Raw genomic sequence first — 18,701 nt, 5'->3', positions numbered from 1 at the left:
AGGTCAACGGATAGAGCACACGTCTTCTAGCATAAATATAGATTATGACTGGCTCAAAAGTTCTGCACATAGTGCAGGATTGGACACCTCAAAATAGGCGTGGTACTGTCCAGAGTTGTGCAGGACAGTGGATCTGACGGAAGTTGTGTTGAGAGGGTACCGAGGTGAAAAGGATTCTCTTTTCTGCCAGCTCGACAGTAGTGGATCCAACCTGAGAGGAAGATTGACATTTTAACAGTTTGCTAATAAGTCTTAACACATTCTGGCACAACCGGCTCCACATTTATTGCGTTGATATGTTGCCCAAAATGAAAAGGAGTTTAACACCCTGCGTTACGCTTAAGCACCTTGTTGTGTTTGAGGTTTCTTCAATGTTGTAACTCAAATTGGAGCCCACGAAAAAAAAAAGAAAAAAGTAATTTATGTTAGCGAGACAAACCTTGGCAACACAGTGCAGGCGCTGGGGGGTTCCCTCTTGGACAAAAAGGTCAAAGTCTCCCTCAGTAGGGGAATTAAAACCGGGATGCCAATTTATCTCGCAGTCTATTTCCATGTGTGGCTCCACCACGCCTGGACAAACGGAGAGTAGACCGTATGAAACAACACTCACATATCACGAACCCTCTCCTCTCTCCCCCCCAAAGGAAAAAAAAGTGGGCTGCACCTGTAGATGGTCGAATAGAGTATAACAGCAGGCCGCTCTCTGGGATAACTGGCCTCCAGGAGAATTCTGCTACACAGTTGGACAGATTTCGAAGGGTCACTATGCCTCTGTACTCTGATCCTGCGAGCAACACTGGGTTGGGGGTGAGCACCACCAGGTTGCTGGACAGCTCCAGAGCCAAGGGGACCACCTCAGCTTGGACTAGGATCTGACCAGGGTGCTGCTGGTTGACAGTGTAGCTCAAGGACCTGGAGAAATGAAAATACACCCACTATGATTTGCAGAAGTACTCTCACACACCTCAACCCCATCCAGGTTTTTGGAATTTCTCCAACTACACACCTCAAGGGATTTTACTGAGATTTCATGTGAAAGACCAATCCAAAGTAAGGCCGGGTGATTTTAAATCTATTTTATTGATCAAATTTTAGTTTTGAAGATTTAATTTGTCCATCCCACCAACGCACTCCTTGGGTTTCCACGGTTCGTGGTGATGTCGGCACGCCCCAGGCGGCCATCTTGTTTGACGAGCGAGTGTTTCAGCTTCTGTTTATTTGGACTTTGAATTTAGGTCAACGTTACGATGGAACATCTGGGCCAGGCAGAGATCTTAACATTTTTAATTCCGAGAATAAAACTAAGAGTTTCACAAGAATACAGTCGTAGTAATATGAGACTAATCGGTAATATGAGACTAAAGTCATATGACAGTACAGTCAAAATAAAGCATTAATATTAGAATTAAGTCATAAGAATAAGAGAATGAAGGAATAATTTTATGAGAACTCCAATATGAAAAATAAATAATGAAACGAGGAATGTTGAGCCTCTTGTGACGTTATTATTTTGGTATCAATTTTACAGACAAGCTAACACTTAAAATTCGAACACAACAGAATCAAATCATTATCAGTAGCAGGACTTTAAAACGATTGAGTCTATTTGGAAGAAAGAATCACACGCAGTGAGCCGGTAACGTTAGACCATGAGAATCGTAGAAGCTTTTTTTTCTTCTTCTTCTTTCTTTTCAATTCATTGTCTGAAAAGAAAAAGAACTAGCCTTCTGAAGCGGCCATGCAGCGTGCCCTGAAACGTCAGGGGCAAGATGCTGTGGAAGAAAGGAGGCAAGACTTGGGACAGCATTGAGGAGCCCTGCAGCTCAACGCAGTCCACCTCCAGCTCAACCCAGACGTGCACCGGCAGGCGATTGACGAGATGCACATTAGTAGAGCACACTGACTGCGCAGCCACTGTGCCAAAGTTCACAGACGAGGGAGCTGTTAGAAAAGAGGAAGATTTTATTAATATCGTTTAGACACATTTCTTTTGTGTTTTTGCTCTGTTGATGGTTTGCAAAAATAAAGTCCTACTTATGTCGACTTGGTAGAGCTCCAGAGGAGCCAGAGTCCTCCTACAGTCTGCCACCTGCTGTCTGGTAGATGGAACTGTATTCACTGCTTCAAAAATCTGCGAAGAATTCATGAGAAAATGTAAACAAAACACACACACACAAAAAAAATGATGCAACTGAACTAAATGTTATTGACTCACTTTTGATCTAACCTGACTGTCCCCACTGTTTGTAATTTCACTCGAGTGTTTTGAACTGCAACTAGGGTCCCTGTCTGAGTTCTTGGTGCTGTCCAGGTCTCTGATGTTGAACACAGGAGGAACAAGTCCATTATGTGTATCAATCTCAAGAACGCCGTCATTCCCAGTCTGTGGCTGCCTAAAAAACAAATCACAAAATCAAGTTGAATTGTGTGGCTCTACAGTGGAAACGAAAGGTTCTCTACATATTTAAAGATTATATGTTTTCCTCTAAGGAAAACTAAAATGTAAAATATAGAGTTTGCAAAGCAAACCTTTCCACGGTCTTCTCATGCCATCTTTGCTTGATAAAGTTAATGTAAGTCTGCTGGTTGCGCCGTCTCAGCTCGTCCTCATCCTTAGTGAAAGCATAGGTGCGGTCCACATAGCGGTAGCGTCGCACTCCGGTAAAAATGGTCCTAAACAATGTCAAAATAAAAAGAAACATCGGTAAACTTCGGTAAGACACACACTAAGACATCTAAAATGTACTTTTCTCCCTTGCTATAAGAGTTCTTGTTAAAATGGTACTATCTTTCCAAACTCAAAGTTCCAGAAATCACAGTTTATGAAAGGTTTGATGTAGCTTCCAGAAGTGTGGCTCATTAATGTCTACCTATATTGTGTGTGTGGTGATGCTGGTCTGATGCTCGCGGCCCGATCATTGGGGAAAGCCAGGAACTCGTTTATATCTGTGATTGGGCTCATGTCCCTGCGATGCTTGTGTAGCTTTGCGGTGGCAATACGGCCCAACTTGCTGCAGTGATCCAGATCTCTCAACTGGACGCAAGGCCGTAACCCGGTGGGACACTTTAGAGCTGCAGCAAAACAAGAGATAGTTTCTGTTTCTGCAACACAATCGTCATTAGTGCGCAATACTCACCAGAGTGTAGTTTTGGTTGTGGGGGTATCCTCACACTGTCACATATTGCAGATAGGTGTAACAATATTGTGTGGAAGCAGCCAACTTCATTGGAGCAGCCATTTTTCTGAGACGCAACCCAACCTAGGACGTCTACCTTCTGACGCACCTGGAAGGTTCCCTGCTGCCGTGCATTAAAAGTCAAAACTACATCCTGGAGAATATGGGGGGGGGGGGGGGAAAGCTCCTCTGTTAAACTGTGGGGGTTTATACAGCACCACCTAGCGCTGCCGACAGTCTCACCTGGCACTGCCCAGGGGCAATGGTTCCCGTTGGTGGATGGGCAGTAAAGTGTGCCAACTTGCGAAAGCGGAATCTGATTGGAAGTTGAGGGCAGAGGTTCTGGAGCACGCACAGAAGATCTGAATGTTGGCCCATTGCACAGTGGGAGAAATCAAACGTGTCAGAGGGAGACGGCACCAGAGCCACGGGGATTCCGGAACCGGTTACTGCCACCTCCACGCTGCTGTCAACTAAATTAAAACAATAAGCTTCATTAAGGCAATCAGTCCCCATTTGTTCTGTGAAGGTCTGCTTAGATCCTCTATATTTATTAGAATATACTAGGAATACAATTTAACATTCAGTCTATAGAGGAATCCGTGCTCTGTTCAGACGTTAAGACAGTATATTGATACCTCTCACAGATTTGACACAACTTGATGGCCTCAACATGCTAGTGAGAGCCATTCACATTGTAACTTGGCATTAGATTCATGCAGCATAGTAGCCCTTTTTAGTCCAGTCCTCAATCAGATAACAATTTCAGCACCGTGTATCTGTGAGATTACCTGTAGGTTGAGTGAAGCCATGTTTGCAGCTCACAATATCAAACACGAGAAACAGAGAGTAGTCCTGTCGCCTAGGTAAAGTACTACGCCACCTCCTGTCAAGCAGAGCACAGGGGAACCATGAAATACAGACATGTATTACTTGCTGCTACAAGCTCCTCGTTAGTATAGTGGTGAGTATCCCCGCCTGTCACGCGGGAGACCGGGGTTCGATTCCCCGACGGGGAGTAACACTTTTTTTCTTTATTATTCTTTCTTACACCTTTGATGTTTTTAAGGTAGGTCAATACTGATCGACATACATGCATTGCCTTGAATTAATATTATCAATCTACTAGTACTATAAACTAAAACTAATACTATATGAGTCAACACAAAATATTTCCTTTACATGAATTTCCAACAAGTTTTTGCAGTGTTTTAGGACAAATATACCTCCTGGATTTGGGACTGAATCGTACTACCACTGTGGTTGTGTGATATGGATCCAGTCGACCATGTGCAGGCACACACTCCAAGACCTGGAAAGCAAAATGTCTGGCTGAGCTGCAGTTCTTCATCCTCTCCAGCAGGGCGGTGCCTGTGCTCTTCTGAAGTTCTGTTCCCTGCAAACACAGTAGGAACACTGAATAAGACAATGATTTTTTTGGGGGGGGTTCCTTCTGCACTCCTTTACCCCCCTTGCAAACTAAAGATGTTGTTTTCAAACTCACAGCCTCAATACCAACAGCTTTATCCAGCAGCAGGCAGACCCAGTCACAAGAAATGGGACAGTTATTTCTTAGTACCACTTTCTGCTCGCTGGAGGCCCCAAAGTAGACAGGTCCAAACCACAAACAGGAAAGGGGGGAGCCCTACAACATGTTCAAGCAATTAAAACAGAAATGTAAATAATAATAATAATTTTAAGATGTACAGTGTGTTAGAAAAGAATTTAAACTACAAAAATTTTTTCATAAATTTTTTTTTGATGTAAAAATCACCACACCACATCTAGCATTTAGTATTTTGCATGTGACAACATCATCCTATCTGTGTGTGAATTTGGATCAACGTACCTGCATGTCAGAAACCTCAAGATGCTGCTCCACCACTTCAGCCTTGATACTAAGAACAGCTGGGGAATCCTGGAGCTTCACCCTCAGGAAGAAATATGCCAAGATCACAGATGTCATTATCCAGTTTGAGTAGAGACCCAAATACCTGTTCAACAGACAAAAATGTCTAATAGGTAGTTAATTATAGAACTACATCACTTAATTTTTTTTTTTACATAAACGACCTTCTAAATAGTTTCTGATTCCTGTAATGCAAGCTAGATCTTCATAGTAATGACGGTTAGTGGTTTTAAAAACATACAGAGCTTCTTCAGCAATACGCCCAGGTCTGTCTGCATGCAGTTCTACTATCAGCCACATGGTGGAACCACCTTCTACGATTCCGTGTGACGGGTGGATATGGAGGGAGAACGATTCACTCCTCTTATGCTTCACTTCGAATCGACCTTCAGCAGTAACACACACACACACACACACACACACACAAAGGCATACAGCCTGGATGACTATCATAGTGTCATATGATATCACCTGTCAAATAACAAACACATGACTTACCAGGTGCTGATCCGTTGTTGATAATTAGATGACGTTTTTTGACCACTTGACTGTCCGCGACAAGGCATCCAAAGTCTAGCAATGAGTCCATGGTGAAAGAGGGAAACCTGGGAAGTCTGCAGCCAGAGACGCAGCATTAGAAGCACCACAGGCACAATTGACAAGTGTGGCTGAAAACAGCTTTTGATATATCAGACTTAGAGAACTTCGTACCCTGTTACCGGAACTTCAAGGAGCTCCTCATCGTCTATAATTATCTGAATGGAGTCTTTGACCTTCTCCTCAGTAACTGGAGTGAACTCCAGCGTGCCTCTAATACAAAAGCCCGGTGGCAAAAACCAAGCTTGACCCAATCTGATTAATTTAAAGATCTTCAGGGAAAGAGAAGTCAAAAGGACAAAGATATCATTAGGTGCAGTGGCGCCACACCACTGGAACATTTTCAAATAGTTGCCTTTACAACCACAGACCTAAACACTGTATATAGCATTGTATACAATGCCATATATACAAGGTATACATTGTGACATTGTATATGGCACACTGCTATATACAGTGTGCCATTTACTATAATATGGCACACAATGTATATTGTATACAATACACATTGTATACAATGCCATACACAGCATTGTCTGGCATACAAAGCATGCCATAACTAAAACTACATTTTAGTTATGCCATGCTACAATGTAGTAATTAATAAAAGTACTTTTTGAAAGCTGTCATTGCTCAGTGGTAGCGAAACGAAGATTGAACTGGACTGTTTCTGTTTCTCGTTTGTTTTAGTAAAAAAATAATAATAATAAAAAATGTTTTTTAAATAATGTCCCAAAGGAAAACTATTCATATTTTTTATTATTTATTTTAACACCAAATTACATAAATGTGCAAAAAATATAAATATAACCCAGTCAACAAAAAATAAATGTAGGTCTACATCCGTAGTAGCGTAGTTGGCCGGTTTGTAGCTCATGAAATTGAACTCAGCTTTGAAAGAAAAATGCGATTAATCGCATTGAATTAAAATTCAAACTTTAATAAAGGGACTTTTTCACATGGCGTTGGGTTGGGCAACTTTTTAAAATGCATACTTTAAAACTACTTTTTGCATTTACTTAACTTATGTTTGATACATCAAGCCAATAACTATAATTACAATTTGTTACAAAGAAACGTCTGAAGCGGCAAATACTTCGAGAAATTTCTATTCGATGTAAGCTAGCGAACTCCGCCATTTTGCTGTAATTGGCTGGTTAACTAGTAACAATATGAACATTTGGTAAATGCTCAACATTAATAAATTCACGACTACATTTCATTCCCAAAAACATGTAAATACGTTACCTTCAGCGCTGGCTTTTCAACAAATATCTTCCTGGATACTTTCCCAATATTTGTTATCGAGACTGCCTTCTTGTAAACTTCCCCAACTTTCATATCCTTGAATTCTAGGAACGGGGGTTCCACTCGAATACCCTTTCCAGCCATAATGAATGTCTCCGCAGCTAAAGTCACTTTTACAGCCGCGGAACAATGGCGTACTTAATTCAGTTTGTTGACCCGCGCGCCGTTAGTCAACTTCACCGTTGCTACCCAGACATGAATAGTGAGAGCTCAGGTGGTTTCTAGGATACTGCGTATGCTTGTTTTTTCCCCCTTGGACAGCACAGGAGGGCGGAGCAGCCTCTGTCACTGCACTACTCCCAATGGCCTCTTAACTTGTTGAGTCGAGTTTTACTTACCAACCACATAATATCAAGCATAAAGGGATTATAAACCAAATATTGCCACATTGTATTCCGAAGTATTTCATCAAACACTAGTTACGTCTTTCAAGGAAGCCTGTGGAATCGGTACTCTAACGAGTTACCTTAATTTAGTACTTCAGCTCCCAATCATTATAGTCATTTTTGTCATATTACTAAAGATTATATTTTTTCTCAGTCGTAAATTTCTCAAAAGAAATTTAGTTTTCTCCGTAACACACAGGGTCAAAGCCATTCATGCACATTAAATACAGATGAATTTATAACCTTTGATGTTTTTTTTGTTGTTTTTTTTATATCAAAATGTCAACCACAGCAGGCCAACAATGCAAAAAAAAAAATGTTTGCATCATTATGCTGTGAGGATTTGTTTTTTCTTATTAAAAGATAATTTTAGATTCAGATTAGTTGGTAAAGTATTTTGGGTTCATTTCAGATTACTGCAGATTCTATGTAATTAGCTTAAGTAATGGAAGTTTGGTGAAAGTTATTCAGTTTGAAAAGTACGTTTGTAAGAAAAATGTCCAAAACTGTCAACCCAGGTTGAAAGGTAATCGTTTAGGGTGTTCAGTAACAACCTAACACCCAATCATTAAACTTTAAACCTACCATGAATGTGAAACCACTGGAGAGTTTGTTCTATAAAGTTGTTTCCCTGGAGAATCATAATAGACTTTGTATACCCTGTATACCTTATGAAAATTCACAGTTTAACAATTTTGTAAGTAAACGTATTTATTCTACAACAAAATTAATAGGTCCACCTACAACAAAAAGCAACAAAATGATTCTCTTTACAAGAAAAATAATTATACACTTCAACCTAATGTCTTACAAAAATTATTTCAAAGAACAGCCATCCATTTCCCATATTTCATCATCATAGACATTAGATTTAGATGTGATATTATTTGTGCTGGTGGGATCTTGACCGCTGTGGGCCGTGGCAGTCTTTTCTTCAATACTTTGGACAGACTCTCTAGAACTTTCTTCAGTTCTTTCAGCAGATTCACTGCCTAAAACTTCAATATCTTTGCTGTCCGGGACAATTATAGTTTCAAAATGTCTCTCATGGTGAACACTGGAGTCTGATCGGGACACAGGCCTTTCTTCAAGCTCACTGGCTGCAGTAACTGTCATGTTTTCCTGATTCATCTCCTCTCGGTCCTGAGATCCGTTTTCCAGCCCGAAAAAGTGGTTGCGGACGACATATCGTACACACTGCAGCAGAACATTCCTCTCGTGGCGAATGTCTGGGGCCAGTAACTACACAGAGGGGAGGGAAAAAACAGTAACAAGTGATAATGAATATTTGGATGGATGGACAATGCAGTGAATTAAACTGAAAATGACATTTATTTGAGACGTACCATCATTTCTGTTCAGATTTACAACTTTGTAAAGCTATGACCTCCTAATGCCAATTTCAGCTAATTCCAATTTCTCTCCAATAACTACAACTACAAGTGTTTTTACTAAAAATTACTCTATTTTACTTGCCCTTACCCTTAGTAAGGGCTAATGTCCCTTACTACAGGGGCAATAGCCCTACAAGGGCATATAGCGATTAGCCCTTTTAATAAGGGCTACTGGCTAATATAAGATGTTAAAAAGTTTTTAGCATCATATACTAGTCATTGGCCCTTTCAGTGCCATTAGCATAAGTTATGTTATGGTAAGTCGACCAATTCTGCCTTAACATGTTTAGCCTTCCTTTTATTCAGTGAATTTGGTTCGAGTCAATGCAAGTCTTCGTCAATTCAACAAAACATATCCATGTTCCTAGATGTTTTTTTTAGAGCCTTTCTTTGACTTTTTTTAGCCTTGGAATTTATAGCAACGATTTAAACAGGGCTCCAACTTTAAATAAGGAAACAACAAAAGCAATAGAAACTGGGAAGAATGGATAAATGGATGAATAGACCATGCAACAGGTGAGCCGTCTAAGGAAGTGAAAAGACCAACAATGAGGTGGCGGGAAGGGTAAATTATTTCACCGACAGGAGGAAGGGAAGACCATTTGCTGAACCAATGTGCTTACAGATCTTTTCCCGAATCAAAAAAAAAGTTGCGTTTCCAACCAGCCAATCACTAATAATGATATTCAAAGTGAAGCCTAATTTCAACCAAACAGAAGATTTGTTGGTGCATCTCTTAAATTTATGCTAGTTTTATCTCATATGAAAATACCATTTCCAGTAAAGTCGCGCGGCGTGATTGAGGCATGTCTCTGCGTCTTTGTCCCCTTCCTCCTCTCCTCCCTCCTCCTCTTCTCTCATTCCACATGATGGGGCCAGAGGTTGGTTGAGGAACTGCCCGAGTCGCGCCGGGCCTTTCCACATGTTTAGAGCACCGACTGTCCTCGGAAGTTGGTGTCATTTTGTTTAGGAGGGTCTCGTTTTCTCTGACAACTTCTTTGGCTCTCAGAATGGGGACATCTACGAAAGCAAAGATCTGGTTAAACACAGAGAAACTACAGGAAGATACCATCTAGTGTTTGTCTGGAAGAAACCTATAAGAATACCTTCTGGTTCCTCGTCGCTTTCACTCATAGAACCGTAGTTTGCCAGTAATGACCCAAGGGCTGAGCTCATCTGTTTCGGGGCCACAACCAGGTCAGCCGTACTGGGCTCCTCTTTATCTGAATCTGGGAGGAGAACAGAAACAGAGCTAACATCTGTAGCTGACACTGTCATTTGTGGCTTTAATTCTAAAAATTCACCATCAAATCATTAGTTTATTTATTTACTAACCTTGGTCAGTACTGGCCAGCACTCCCAATGGATCTCCCATCTTGGAAAGATGGTTGAGTGGTTTGGGGGTCTCTGCAGCAGTGCTGTTTAAAGGGAGGGGCCCTCTGTTACCCCAACCACGTCCTCTGCCTCTGCCTCTGCCTCTCCCTCTGCCTCTCATGCGCCTGAGGACAAATAGTAAAGTATATATATGCATTTTTACAGATCTAAAGCGTCTTACTTAAAATAATAATAAGAAGAACTGGACTACTACTCAGTGGTTCCCTAAGAAAATAATCCAAGTTATTGAGATCCTTGGTTAAGTTTCCAAGTTAGAGTTTTGATCATCTTTTAAAATACCTATCGTAACCGAGCCAAAGATGAAAGCCATCCTTTTTTTTTTAACTACTTGACGCAAAAGTACCTCAAGAAAGTTTTGAATTAGTCTCGAATTTTCCAAGAACAGACAATTTGCAGATTCCACCAGATAATAACAGAGACGATGCCCATACTCACCCAAACTGAGTCGTTTCAAGAACGCCTCCGATCTGCTCCTGCACCTCCATGACTCTTTTCTTCCTCTCGACATTCTGAACCGTCGGGTAGTTTCTGCACGTACAATAAATTGGAATCCGGTCAGAGGACAGGAACGAAAGGTGGCAAAGCATCTAGAATTGTGTGCGAACTAACTTGCGTCTGTCCTCTCTCCATTTAGCAATCTCTGCTGGAGTATCCAGCTTGATTCTTTTGGCCCCTGGTGCATGGCTCTATTTTTAGAGCACAGTACACGTTAGAAAGAAGACAACTTTAAGTGATACCCAAGGACGTAGCCTACGTACGTTCTTCCAGTGAATGGCGACCAGCTTTTCATGAGCCATGAAGTTGCAGTCAGGTACAGAACACTGTTGATGATATTTCATACAACGATTGGGTTATGATTCAGATATTATCCAGAAAGCGACCAGTGGCAGATAAATACCTTGACATGCTGAAAAACGTGCTCGTCGTATTTTTGCTGGTTCTTAAAGCCCCGGTCACAGGTGTCGCAGTAATGGGAATACTCCGGCTCCTTCCTGTTTCTTTGCTGTGAATTCAATTCAAGATCCAAATCAAGAGGAAAGACACTATTACGCCCGCAAAAGCACTCATAGGCTTTGGACTTTTTACTGATTTGTTTTTTGACGTCACAACCTCAAACTTTTTATTTGATGTGATGGAACAACCGATTTGTAAATATTTGTAAAGTGGAAGGAAAAACAGCTCATGAAATCTGAATCAGCAAAACACTTTTCTTTAGTGCATAGGGCACCAAAATGGCTTCCAGCGCAGGGGCCCAAATCCTGGTAAATCCGGCCCTAAATAACAGAGTAGGAAGGGCTGACAACATTTGGAAAACCTTGTATCGTATTATTTACATTTAAGTATGACATAAAATCAATGTTTGGGTTTAAATAAGACCAAATGTGAAAAGGTTCAAAAGGTGATATACATATATTTAAAGTCACTAAAGTTAATACTGATTTTTCTTTTTTTAAATAAACAAATCACCTTTTTGCCTTGTTGATAGGGAGGTCTGTAGTTCTGTCTGCCACCAGGATGTCCAGCTTGGTACCACTCACTGCCAAAATGCTGATAATAATAATGCATAATTAGCCCTAGTTAAATTAGCAAATTCACAATTTTCTATAAATTCTAAATTATTCATATCTATTACAACATTTGTTGTTAGCTACTATCAGCTATTGTTGGTTTTCGGATCTGCTTATTAGCAGATAGGTGTGTTATTAGTTCTTACCTTAGCAACACACTGTACATCAATGACCTTGATTGGTGCTTCTGGTTTACAATTGACCACAAGTGAAAAAATAACTATGTAGTTTCCAATTGAATTTCCTGAAGACAAAAAATGTACTTGTTTAAGTTCACATAAAGGTCTAAATTGATCTAAATAAAGTACTTTTGAATCTATAATGACATAGTTAACTCTGACATTACCTTTGTTGTTCTCTCTCTCATCCATGTCACCATGTTCAATAAATGATACTGAGCCTGTAACAGACATCAAGAATTATGCTGTCAGCCTTCTTTCTTTCTTTTTTTCTTACTTTAAGATTCAATTATTTTAATTTCAGTTCAACTTGACGGAGGAAAAATGGAGGCCAAAACATTTCAACACAATGGCCAAAATCACAGAAATGTCTAATAATAAATGTGGAAACAGACAAGGTCCGATTGAAAACTGGTTACGATCCAGAGGTAAAGAATAAGATAGGTGAGCAGAACCTAAATAAACAACAAGCATTTAAAAGGCGATTGTAAATCTGCACATCTTTTTAAATTAACATCTTGTGGAAGCACTTTTTGATTTAGTTTTGGCATTTAGTCTTCTTTGGTAGGTGTTACTCTACCACATAAAGCTTTTCTTTTATAACTTAAATGCAAAATATTTTTTGTAAAGTTTTGGGTTAATTACTGCTCTTTCAGCAAATTGCCTTTTTTTTTAGTTTGTGTACTCCAAATAACAATTAACTGATTACTAAATTAGTTGACGGTTATTTCAGTAGTCGATTAATCACGATTAATACAAATAATCGTTTCAGCTTTGGTCTGGACAAGACAATTCAGTCCACTGGGTGGAGCTGTTTGTCCAATTTGATAGTGACAGACTGAACTGACACGCTTCACTCCCGATTATTAGGAATTATTTTATTATTTTTTAGAGATATAAAAGTTACAAATAGCTATGTTGCCTTATTATCACTGTTAATGTTAATAATAATAATAAACGTGTAAAAAGCCAAATTTACAGTCAACCTATTGGAGGATAAAACACAGAATAAAAGGTGAACATGAAGATGTTTTACTCTAACATATCACACAGAAGAGGAAAAAAATATAACCTGTGTATTCTCCTCGTTTCCAAGGGGACACAGCCAGGGTGTATGGAGAGCCTTGTTCAGGGCTAATCTCTAGAGAAGGGCTACCACTCACAATCGGCAGGTCTGTCACTGCCTACACATAAAAAGCATTAAATGATTTAAAAAAAAAAAGGATTTTCTCACATAAAACAACAATACGATATATTGCAGCTTGTCGTCGTAACGTGACAAAAAGTTAAACTTTAGCCAGGGTGTGTAAAACATCAGCAGTATGTGCAGAGGGAGTCTGTACCCTGAGAGTGAGGGTTTTCTGGGTGTAGTTGGGGATGTCCAGCTTAGCGTATGTGGTCTTCCCCACTGGGCAGGATAACACGATATGATCCAGCGGCAGGGGGGGCTCTCCCACTCTTCTGAGGGTAAACACGTGTTCCGTGCCGTCAAAGTCATTGTGTAAGCACAGCCTGCCCTGTGGGGGGAGGGGTGAAAAAAAAACGGCAGTAGCAACAGGAAGCAGTCTCAACTGCAGCCACACAAGAATACGACACAGAACATGACATATTTTTAGGATTGTGGTATAAAATTTAAGAATAGGTGGTTGTGGGCACTTTATTAGAGGCTACTGTCGTGAAATAGCTGAGAGGCATGAACCATGTGAGCCTGCTGTCTGTGTGGCTTTTCAGCTCCTCCTCTACAAATTGAGAACGTGAGCATTGGTGGTTCAGTGGTAGAATTCTCGCCTGCCACGCGGGAGGCCCGGGTTCGATTCCCGGCCAATGCAACCTTTTCTGTTTTTCTCACTCACACCCCTGTTAATAGGGCAAGTAATGTTTATAGATAAGCTCCTATCCTACAGGCAGGAAAACATATAATATGGCCACATGTGAAGGTTTTGCGTATTATCTGCAGAGGGAATGAATTTTCAGGGCAGCGCTCTCTTAATTACAGCTGTTTCTATTATGAAAGAAATGATTTTACGCCCCTCCTATCAGTACTGTCACGCTTACTGTTGTGAACGTGATGACGTAAGGCATTAATTACAAATAAATCAACAAGAAAAGCCATGAAAGGGTTACCGTAGCAATGCATTGGGAGGTGGGAAGGACGGTGAGGGGGTAGATCTGTTTTGTTCCTGCGGGAACATCTACGACGTCTGGGCCTGAGAATCCTTCGCCGCACACTTCAGCTTGCACACTCCAGTTCTGAAGAGTCTCATTGAGCTGCAGCAAAGATGTGAATTTGGTTTGTTGTTTGTTCCTTGGGAACTTTGACTTTATTTTCAATTTTATCTTAAAAAAAACCACACAAAAAACCCCGATATAAAGCCAAAAATAAAAATACGAGTGAATTGAAATGTCTGTAACATTGCAATGTCCATCAGTGTGAATATATGCCACCTGCCCTAGCCCTCATGTTCTATTGTATGTAATTGTATGTTTAAGAATTGAATAAAAATAAAGTAAAAAAATAAAAATAAAAAATACGAGTGAATTTCTTCCTGCTTCTCACCAAAGGTATGTGCTGTGTGACTGACTGCAGAGCTGGTGAACTGAAGTCCAAGTGAGTTGCATTTTCCTATGATATAATATCACCAAGGCTGCACAGTGGCGCAGTTGGTAGCACTGTTGCCTTGCAGCAAGAAGGTCCTGGGTTCGATTCCCGGCCGGGGTCTTTCTGCATGGAGTTTGCATGTTCTCCCTGTGCATGCGTGGGTTCTCTCCGGCTTCCTCCCACAGTCCAAAAACATGACTGTCAGGTTAATTGGTCTCTAAATTCTCCCTAGGTGTGTGTGTGAATGTTTGTTTGTCCTGTATGTCTCTGTGTTGCCCTGCGACAGACTGGCGACCTGTCCAGGGTGTACCCCGCCTCTCGCCCGGAACGTAGCTGGAGATAGACACCAGCACCCCTCCCGACCCCATTAGGGACAAAGGGTGAACAGGAAATGGATGGATGGATGGATGGATAATATCACCAATCAGATTAGGATTGAATCAAATGAAATGACACGAGTTCCTTAAGTCGGTCTTTAAATACCCGCTGAGTGACGAAAGCCTTGAGTTGGTACACTCTGGTATCGAAACAGGACGTTAGCACCACGTTGCAGGTGAGCTCCCCCACTGAGTGTGCCTGGAAACGCAGTGGGATGTCCACACAGTCACACACTGTTGACATTTCATAAAGAAAAAGAAGAATGAAAAAATAAATCAGTATAAAGTCTCATCAATCTTACCTACAATTATAAAAAAAGGGGCTAAAAGAATTCCTCTGAGATTTGTACTTGTTTATGTAATGGCAATTATTGAGATATTCTGAAGGGACAACAGTTAGAAGATCACCTTCAGGTCAAACTAATCAGAAAGTGCTGGTAGCATCTTAAAGCAGCCATCAATGAATAGACAGGAAATCTAAAACTTAAGGGAAGAACACACAGCAGAAGGTCTGGGCTGGAGCTAAAACCAATTATAGGGACGATGTCTACAGAGCTAATTAAGATATTAAGTGATTAAAAAGAAAAAGTATCAAGAGAAACATCCCCTGTTGATTGTTTCATTGTAAGAGATGCCACTCATTCCTTCTATTCATTCACATTCAACCGACACTTTGAACCCGCTTCAAGATGGCTCCCATGTTTAAATAAAGTGTAGGAGAAATAAAATGCAACATAATAAAGGAGAGGAATTTCACTTTGTAGCTTATCGATTGACTGTAAAATTCAAACTGGAACTATAAAAATAAATTCCTTTAATGGAAATGAGGCACTTTCGAAAAAACATTTTTTGCTCTAGGATGAGGCGTTTTTTCCATTAAAAACAATCATTTTTAATAGCTTTGGTAAGCTATCCCTTGGCAAGCTAACTGTAGCGTCGCACTTTCAGCTCAAGTCACGGCAAATAAACGGTTATTTACATGCAGTCCACTAGGGGGCGCCGATGGACCACCAGTGGTTCAGAGACCGCAGTTTGAAAAAGACTGGTTTAGGGTAATGTGCTACTCTGGTTTCTTGAGGTGGGGTGTTTTGATACCCAAGTGGACAACTGACTCGCAGATGTAATGTGTGTGTGCGTGTGTGTAGGGGTGTGTGTGTAGGCGTGTGTGTGCGTGTACCTGTTAAAGCGTCCCATGGTACATTTATGCTTTCTTTTACAGGTATGGTAACAGTCTTGGGAAGATCAAAGAAATGCGGCAAAGAAACTTCCACTTTGTACCGCAACGCTTCATTGTAGTAAATACTTTCTATGAGCTGATTCAAAGAGAATAAGAGCAAAAGTGAAACATGGATGACATCAATAATCCACAGCAGAAGCCTCTACTTTTTAAGTGTGTGTGCGTGGGTGTGCGCGTGTGTTTTTGTACCGAACATTTGAGGTGCTTCTGCGTGGCTATGTCTGCTCTCACTGTACTGCTGTGCAAAGAGCGCGTCAGAATCCGTCTCCCGCGTTCTTTAGCGCTAATGCAATGCTGAGCCCAGACAGCTAGAGCGTCCTCCAGAGACTTGTTAACCAGAGGCACCCGCAGCATCTCCTCATAAACTTCTCCAACCGTACATTGAAAGCTTAGGAAAGACCCACATGTGTCTGTTACAGGAGCAACAAAAAACAAGTAAGGAAGACGAAAAATAAGAACGTTACGGCTTGGAACGTAAGGAATCCTGAGGTCTTACCAGACTTCCCTGGAATTAAAGTTGGACTCGCGGGAAGGGGGGAAGGAAGCGGAATTTCTGATGTAGCCTTCACCACATACACCATATCTCCCACCTAAAGAGGACGAGGTCGAGGTGTTTCAGAAAGAAACAAAATGGCAGCATACAAACTGTACAAAGTCTAAAAATGTTCCCGTAACTTTCTCCAATGATATGTGGAAACAACAGAGTTCCAGTACAAAAGTTTTGAAAAAGTAAATGAATTCAGACCTGGGGGGAGAGCAGCAGCACAGAGCAGTATTTGGTTCCTATAAAGAAGGGCATGTAGAGTATCCTCAGATTGCCTGGCTGGCCTGGCTTCAGATAAACAGTCCTCTCTGTACTGAGGAACTCATTGTTTTCTCCTTCTGTGCAGGCCAGCAGAGTACAAGGAAGAAATACTGGATCAATATATAGGCTGCTTTAGTGAGTGAGGTACAAATCGTATTCGTGTGGTAATCAGGAAACAGTCGTACAAACAGCACGTCATTTCGAGAACGGTTATTTATAGTGACTTGCATCAAGAAGAAAACTTTTCAAAATCTAATATGAAAGTCCAAATATGATAAAACTTGAAATATGTTTCCATATAGCATTCGATGTGGGTTTGTTTTGCAGTCGTAATATCATTTGTCCATTTGGTGTAGTTATAATTAAATATGTTATAGTACAGTGTGACATGTTATATCCCGCTATGCTAGGCACAAAGTTCACACTCCTTAAATTGCATGGTTTTTATACATATCTATGGTGTTTGGTGTTAAACATTTCACAAATGTTTCCATTTTCATTTGATTGTGCATAAAGCAACAGTTTACAGGATCGTACTTATGTTGTGGAGTATTTCTTTCTCGCTTACCTTCAAACTGAGCTCCACCAACCGTATCGGAAGTCGCATCCTTCTCCTTCTCACTGAACAAGGAATGAAAGAAAGAAAGAAAGCTAATCAACAAAGACTAACTGAACATCCTTCATGTTAACATTAATACTAACATTAAGATTGTTATTCTTGAACCTTAAATTGGTGTGGGTTCTTCACCAATCTTGATGTGAGGCTTTCAAGTGCTTGGTTTTAGCTTGTGTGTGTTCTCTGGAAAGTGTTAGCAGTGCTCCTCACCTGTCATTAGGTGACTTTTGTTGAGAAAGCCTATCTTTTCTCATTTCAGGCCCAAGTGGGTTGTAGGAAGACTCCACTAGCACCACCCTAAACAAACAAAGCAAGCATAATTTTATTCCAGAAAACTTTGCATTCCAGTCACTTGAATCCAGTACTTTTTGGGCTATATTTCAATGAACATGCATGCAAATTGCCACTGTTACATTTGGGTGGTTGCCTGTTGTTCAGTTTGTCTTCAGTTACTTACCTGAAATAAGCTTTTTTGTTGAAATTGTTGGTCAGTGGCACATTTATCACTTTGAGTTGGTAACATGGGGAAGTCAACTGGAGTGAATTCTGGAAAGTAGAAACTCAGTTAGGCAAAAAAATAAAAATAAAATAAAAAACTAGCAGCAAGAAGTTCAGGTAACGACTGCCACGCGACTACCAGATGCAGACTGAAAATCTTTCCCTTTATCTATGACAAATCCTACTCACTATCGGTGTGATTTGAGTGACACACGTCTTAAGGTTGAAAGCAAGCGTGGCGCAGCGGAGGCCGAAAGCAGAGCTGGCGATGAGCAGAAGAACCGCCTTTATGGGGCGCAGGAAGCAACACCTGAACTGGACGGTCAGCTCAGAGTCTGACCTGCAAAAACATCAACATCTGGTGTTATTTAATTTCTAGAGGTTAAAAGGAAAAGAAAGAGAGGGGGGGGGCATGTTTTTATAGCTCTCTAATGTTATCATTCAAGCTCCACTTTTCTGGGACCTTTTGAAGAGTCAGCAGAATCAGAGTGGCTTTGCTCTTTGACACAGTTCTCTTCCCAGAAATGGTGGAGCTTTACAAGTGGGGCAAGAGGCTATTTTTATAGCAAGCTCTCAAGAGTGAAACTGCTCCAACTTAATGAGCTGCATTACAGTTCCTGGACTCTGAGTAAAGAGAGGTGCAGCATAATTCGGCAG

The 18,701-nt window shown here is 40.8% G+C and overlaps 3 protein-coding genes and 2 non-coding genes across 5 annotated transcripts in view; 2 read left to right on the top strand and 3 right to left on the bottom strand.

The window, feature by feature from the left end:
- The window catches only part of LOC116716263 (cilia- and flagella-associated protein 47-like), a 32,089-nt gene extending 24,914 nt beyond the window's left edge, over window positions 1-7,175 (bottom strand). The window contains 19 exon segments of the mRNA XM_032557188.1: window positions 88-156; window positions 158-211; window positions 440-570; window positions 665-912; window positions 1,725-1,941; window positions 2,035-2,131; window positions 2,228-2,389; window positions 2,538-2,673; window positions 2,871-3,072; window positions 3,138-3,330; window positions 3,420-3,649; window positions 3,968-4,062; window positions 4,403-4,572; window positions 4,681-4,821; window positions 5,026-5,107; window positions 5,327-5,471; window positions 5,584-5,699; window positions 5,797-5,954; window positions 6,931-7,175. Coding sequence (XP_032413079.1) covers window positions 88-156; window positions 158-211; window positions 440-570; window positions 665-912; window positions 1,725-1,941; window positions 2,035-2,131; window positions 2,228-2,389; window positions 2,538-2,673; window positions 2,871-3,072; window positions 3,138-3,330; window positions 3,420-3,649; window positions 3,968-4,062; window positions 4,403-4,572; window positions 4,681-4,821; window positions 5,026-5,107; window positions 5,327-5,471; window positions 5,584-5,699; window positions 5,797-5,954; window positions 6,931-7,074 — 2,790 coding nt within the window. The 5' untranslated portion in view covers window positions 7,075-7,175.
- trnad-guc (transfer RNA aspartic acid (anticodon GUC)) lies at window positions 4,124-4,195 on the top strand. Its single transcript has one exon. It is a non-coding gene; the product is annotated as a tRNA-Asp (tRNA).
- Window positions 7,176-8,061: 886 nt separating the features above from the next.
- Window positions 8,062-18,701, bottom strand: part of LOC116716201 (nuclear fragile X mental retardation-interacting protein 1) — a 37,152-nt gene continuing 26,512 nt past the window's right edge. Inside the window, exons 2-10 of the mRNA XM_032557098.1 lie at window positions 11,633-11,718; window positions 11,064-11,168; window positions 10,924-10,986; window positions 10,775-10,851; window positions 10,601-10,693; window positions 10,106-10,269; window positions 9,877-9,999; window positions 9,543-9,790; window positions 8,062-8,618 (exon numbers count right to left, since the gene is read on the bottom strand). Of these exons, the coding sequence (XP_032412989.1) occupies window positions 8,193-8,618; window positions 9,543-9,790; window positions 9,877-9,999; window positions 10,106-10,269; window positions 10,601-10,693; window positions 10,775-10,851; window positions 10,924-10,986; window positions 11,064-11,168; window positions 11,633-11,718 (1,385 nt within the window). The 3' untranslated portion in view covers window positions 8,062-8,192. The remainder of the gene's footprint in view (window positions 8,619-9,542; window positions 9,791-9,876; window positions 10,000-10,105; window positions 10,270-10,600; window positions 10,694-10,774; window positions 10,852-10,923; window positions 10,987-11,063; window positions 11,169-11,632; window positions 11,719-18,701) is intronic.
- Window positions 11,745-18,701, bottom strand: part of LOC116716203 (cilia- and flagella-associated protein 47-like) — a 28,417-nt gene continuing 21,460 nt past the window's right edge. Inside the window, 15 exon segments of the mRNA XM_032557099.1 lie at window positions 11,745-11,977; window positions 12,080-12,133; window positions 12,985-13,096; window positions 13,256-13,429; window positions 14,037-14,180; window positions 14,470-14,535; window positions 14,995-15,122; window positions 16,066-16,201; window positions 16,315-16,535; window positions 16,622-16,715; window positions 16,871-17,007; window positions 17,499-17,551; window positions 17,757-17,843; window positions 18,004-18,092; window positions 18,234-18,384. Coding sequence (XP_032412990.1) covers window positions 11,850-11,977; window positions 12,080-12,133; window positions 12,985-13,096; window positions 13,256-13,429; window positions 14,037-14,180; window positions 14,470-14,535; window positions 14,995-15,122; window positions 16,066-16,201; window positions 16,315-16,535; window positions 16,622-16,715; window positions 16,871-17,007; window positions 17,499-17,551; window positions 17,757-17,843; window positions 18,004-18,092; window positions 18,234-18,384 — 1,774 coding nt within the window. The 3' untranslated portion in view covers window positions 11,745-11,849.
- Window positions 13,671-13,741, top strand: trnag-gcc (transfer RNA glycine (anticodon GCC)). The gene has a single exon. It is a non-coding gene; the product is annotated as a tRNA-Gly (tRNA).

This window comes from Xiphophorus hellerii, chromosome 24 (assembly GCF_003331165.1).
Source record: "Xiphophorus hellerii strain 12219 chromosome 24, Xiphophorus_hellerii-4.1, whole genome shotgun sequence".
NCBI lineage: Eukaryota > Metazoa > Chordata > Actinopteri > Cyprinodontiformes > Poeciliidae > Xiphophorus > Xiphophorus hellerii.
Note: the sequence above shows the minus strand (reverse complement) of the source record. Positions and strands in the feature narration are given on the sequence as shown.